At 40.9% G+C, this 4,257-nt stretch overlaps 1 protein-coding gene across 1 annotated transcript; it reads left to right on the top strand.

Annotated features, from left to right (window-relative positions):
* The first annotated feature begins 281 nt into the window (after window positions 1–281).
* Window positions 282–2,216, top strand: LOC115020304 (complexin-1-like). Its single transcript, XM_029450257.1, has 3 exons — window positions 282–323; window positions 1,786–1,870; window positions 1,948–2,216. Exons 1-3 carry the CDS (start codon window positions 282–284, stop codon window positions 2,214–2,216), a joined length of 396 nt encoding a protein of 131 aa, XP_029306117.1.
* Window positions 2,217–4,257: the final 2,041 nt, after the last annotated feature.

Genomic DNA, 4,257 nt, shown 5'->3' with positions numbered 1-4,257 from the left:
TGAAATTAGTTCATGACAGCTGTAAAGGTAAAGTCAATATGGAGTAAGGAGAATCATCAGTCAGTGAAACAGTCCACTATCACTTACTGCCCCTGTGCTGGGGGGTGCGTCCAACATGTCAGTGTGTAATGCAGACAAGGTAATATCATCAGGTGGTGGATGTGATCCGCTGCTTTTCACACGATTACATTTCACAGAGGAAAACGACACAGAAGAGCAAGAGAAATCACAGATTTGTGGCAGTTATCTTTGTGAACTGCTTTAAGAGGACTTCTGCAGCCATGGGTCCGTCCTGTACGCTCATGAACACAATGAGTGTGCAGGTATGGGTTCTATTAGAAAGATCAAGAGACGCAGAGACGGGGTGAGGTAAAGTAGCAGAGAAAATTGCATCACCAATTGTTGCAGCACAGAAATCTTTTGCAGCAGAAAGAAAATGTGTGCTTATCTTTGTCCTTTCTGAAGAAAGAAGAAACATGATGTGACTTTAATGTTGGATCTGCTGAAGAAGCCTTAAAGAAGTCCACTTCATCCTGTAGACAAAAAAAACAAACTTAAATCAGATATTTTTTACTTTAAGCGGCAACTGTCACATAAAACGTCTAATTTTCTCCAAAGAAACAAGTGTTGACAAGGTGATACCTTTTCTTTCAGTAGCTGAAATGCAGTTACAAGAACCTTTTCAGCAAAAGAGAACAAATTCAACATGACATTTTCCTCACAAAGAAATGCCTCCTAATATTTCAGGCAGTTTCACACGGGGACAGTGATCTATGATGATGAGAACTCCACTCATCTTCTGTTTTCTTCACCGTCTGAAAAGTCATTTGGATGAAACTTTACAAGGATCAGGAGAAACTTATTTAAATTAGGGCTGTCGAATTAACATGCTAATTTCGATTAATTAATCACAGAAGAAATAACGCGACAAAAAAATGTACTCTTTACATCACGACGCGGCGCGGCCACAGCAGCCTCGTCAACACGATGAAGCGGATGAAAAAATGTTACTTGGCCCAGTGAATGGACAGTTTATATTAATAAACGCCCGGATGGAACTGTAGATAGGAGCACCGTTCTGTGTGATTCATCGCAGTACTTCTAGCGTGACATATCATCTCAGCGCAAAGCACTTAGCAGCTAGCTCGAAGCTAGCTAGCACCAAGGTGAGCGACCAGCCTCGTCAAAGCTCTCGATCATGCGTTCAGAAGCAGAATTAGTAAATCTACCTCTGACAGATTAACCAACTCAGTCGCGAGATGGATTGCAATGGACAGCAGGCCAATTTTGTTTTACAGATAGCGTAAAAATAGTGCAAAAGAAGAGAGCAGCCTTGACATCTGAGAATATAAACAAGCTAGTTTGTCTGACTGGCTGAGGGAGAAGTGACAGGTGTTGTGAGGCCGATGGGTCCGTTAAGTTACAATACATGTTGATAAATCAAACTGTTATGTTGCCAGAGGAGACTTTTGCTTGGTTTTGTTAATTTAGTTGTACAAGAGATTGTTTGTTGTACAATGAAAGATGTTAGGCTAACAAGTTGTGGCAAACAAGATATTGGATATTGGTATTTAAATAAAAGACATGTTGACCAGTTTATAATGCCTATGTAACCGATGTATAAATGATAACATGTTTTATATTTCACAAACATCCATTTGTTCATATTTTATTGTAATAATACTCCTTTTTTGTATATTTATTTTGAGGAGTCTTATTTTGTTAAATATGCTTTTATTTTGATACTCCTAAAACTGGCACTTTCTGTGTTCGCGCCACTTTCAGGAGACTGTTTTCGGTGCCGTGACCCGGATTCACGCTTCAGGCTGTTTCTTCGTTGTTCCTGAGGCTGTGGATCAACACCAGCTTGGTCACCAGAGGTTGCTGCACACCACACATCTACTTTAATGTACTAAAGTCTGTCCCCGATAACCTGACCACTGAAAGAAGAGAAGGAGAGGAAGGGCAAATATTCCAAGATGGAGGCTGAGCGGGAAAGCATGAGGCAAGGCATCAGAGATAAGTATGGCTTGAAAAAGCGCGAGGAGGCCGAGGCTGAGGCAGCAGCTGCGGAGGAGGAGCCTGCAGAGGGCAGCTTGACTCGACCCAAGAAGCTGGTGCGAGCCGGCTGTGGCGACGAGGAGGAAGAGGAGAGCATCATGGACACAGTGATGAAATATCTACCTGGCTCTCCGCAAGACATGCTCAAGAAGTAGGCTAGCTCGCTAGCTAATGCTAACGTTATCTGGCTTAGTTCATAGGCTGCATTCACATGGTTGGCTTCAATCAAGATTTTTTGACAGATGAGAACATTGCTTTGAAAGTGCATACAATAAAATGTAATCCGGCGTGGTGTTTTGGTTTCTGGAGTAAGTTTTGTGGTGGGGAAATTAATCAGATGTGACCCAGCAGTGTGCATTGCAGCCATTAGATGGCCAGGTATATGTTAGCTTGACTGATGTTAACGTTGGCTATTTTACATTTATAATTGGTGTTCCTGTACCTCTGATCCGGTGGATATGCCTCATAGGGACAATGTGACTGATGTATGTGTTTGAGGGTAGCAGGGTTTACTGGGTACTCAGTTTGTATGGTGTACAAGGCACCATACTAACCTAGGAGGGGCTTAGGCTTGATCACCCTTATGTTTCCTCTGAACCTATGCAGTAGGTGGCTTATACAGCCGATGGTAATGCTTAGAGTTTTTCAGTGAGCCCTGGCTAAATACGTGCATTTTGTTTCAGTTGTCTTGGGGGTCAGATTAGCGCACATGGGTATGTTATGGTCTGGATCCATTTGTTAATATGTTATTGTAATAATACTCCTTTTTTGTATATTTATTTCGAGGAGTCTTATTTTGTTAAATATGCATTTATTTTGATACTCCTAAAACTGGCTCTCTCCGAGCCTTGAGACAACAAATGCTGGTTGAAAAGGCAGAAGTTCTCCTCATCGTTATTTCCTGGTTCCACACAATACAACGCAGAGTCAATCGTGGTGTCAGTAGCAGTCCGGCTACACCTACTCATTGATTCACTCATCTTCCAACCCCCCCGTCGCACGGAGCTCCGACAGCAAATATTGCTATATGCGATTAATCGCGATTAATTAATCACAAAGCTTGTAATTAATTAGATTTTGACAGCCCTAATTGAAATGTATCTTCGTTCTAAACTTCTACATCAGCATTTTGTTTTCCCACGTCCTCCACTTTCAAACCTAAAGTATTAATCGTAAATATCGAGCTGGTGTTAGTACCACGGAAAAATTAATAATACATTTTAGGGGCACTGCAGGAATGTTCCCACAATCACACAGACATAAATCCATCACACGATGCTCAGAGCAACCTTTGTCCATGTACACCTTTAAATGTTTAACAGTCTGCACTGCACGGAGAGAAAGAGGCTTTTACGTGTTTCACCTAATTGGTTGTGGGGATTGTTTTGGGAATTCTGTCTGTCTTCTGTTACTGTCTTTGACTGCACTGTCTGCGAAATGCTTCCTGGATGTACGTTTTCATGCTTTGATAACATAGTCCTTTGGTTTTTTATTGAATGCTGTGCAGTGACTCACTCTGAAGATCCCACCTACAGCTTTCCTCCCACAGTTCAAAGGTGTGCGAAGCTTTAAAGCTTTGGATATTCACAATGCTGCACATTTATGAATGTGAGTGTTATTCATGTTAGACCCTGATAGAGACGGGTGATTAGTCCGGGCAGGGTTCCTGTATTTCACTCCATGCATGATGGGAAAGATGAAAAGAAAGAAATCGACTCACAACAGGTGAGTTGGGATGTGGAGGTGTGTTTAGGCCTGAACTTCATATGTCACACTCAGAATTTGATCTTTGAAAGACGTCAAAATGAAGTTCAAACATAACTATTGCTGAAAGATTTAATTAAAAAATGGACAATGATTTTGTTTTTTGATTCATCAATATTTCAGGAAATATGCAAATATTTCATGTAAAATGTGAGCTGCTGCTTTGTCTCATTTAAATAAATATAAATTGAAAATCTTTGTTTTTGTCTGACAAACCAACCAATTTAAAGATGTCACCATAGACACTAAAACATGTGATGTTGCTCTATTCTGGAACATTTGTACTACATGAGTTAGAGCAGTTTTTGTGGCCAAGGCCCACCAAAGACCAAGCCAAAATCTCAAGGCACACCTGTGTTCATATCCGGGCACAATCCCCTCTATAACACATCGTATCACTGTAATCACTCTGTGAATTTGTATTTATTTATA

The sequence above is a fragment of the Cottoperca gobio genome, chromosome 15, assembly GCF_900634415.1.
Source record: "Cottoperca gobio chromosome 15, fCotGob3.1, whole genome shotgun sequence".
In the NCBI taxonomy this organism is placed as follows: Eukaryota; Metazoa; Chordata; class Actinopteri; order Perciformes; family Bovichtidae; genus Cottoperca; species Cottoperca gobio.
This window is presented reverse-complemented; position numbering and strand designations above follow the sequence as displayed.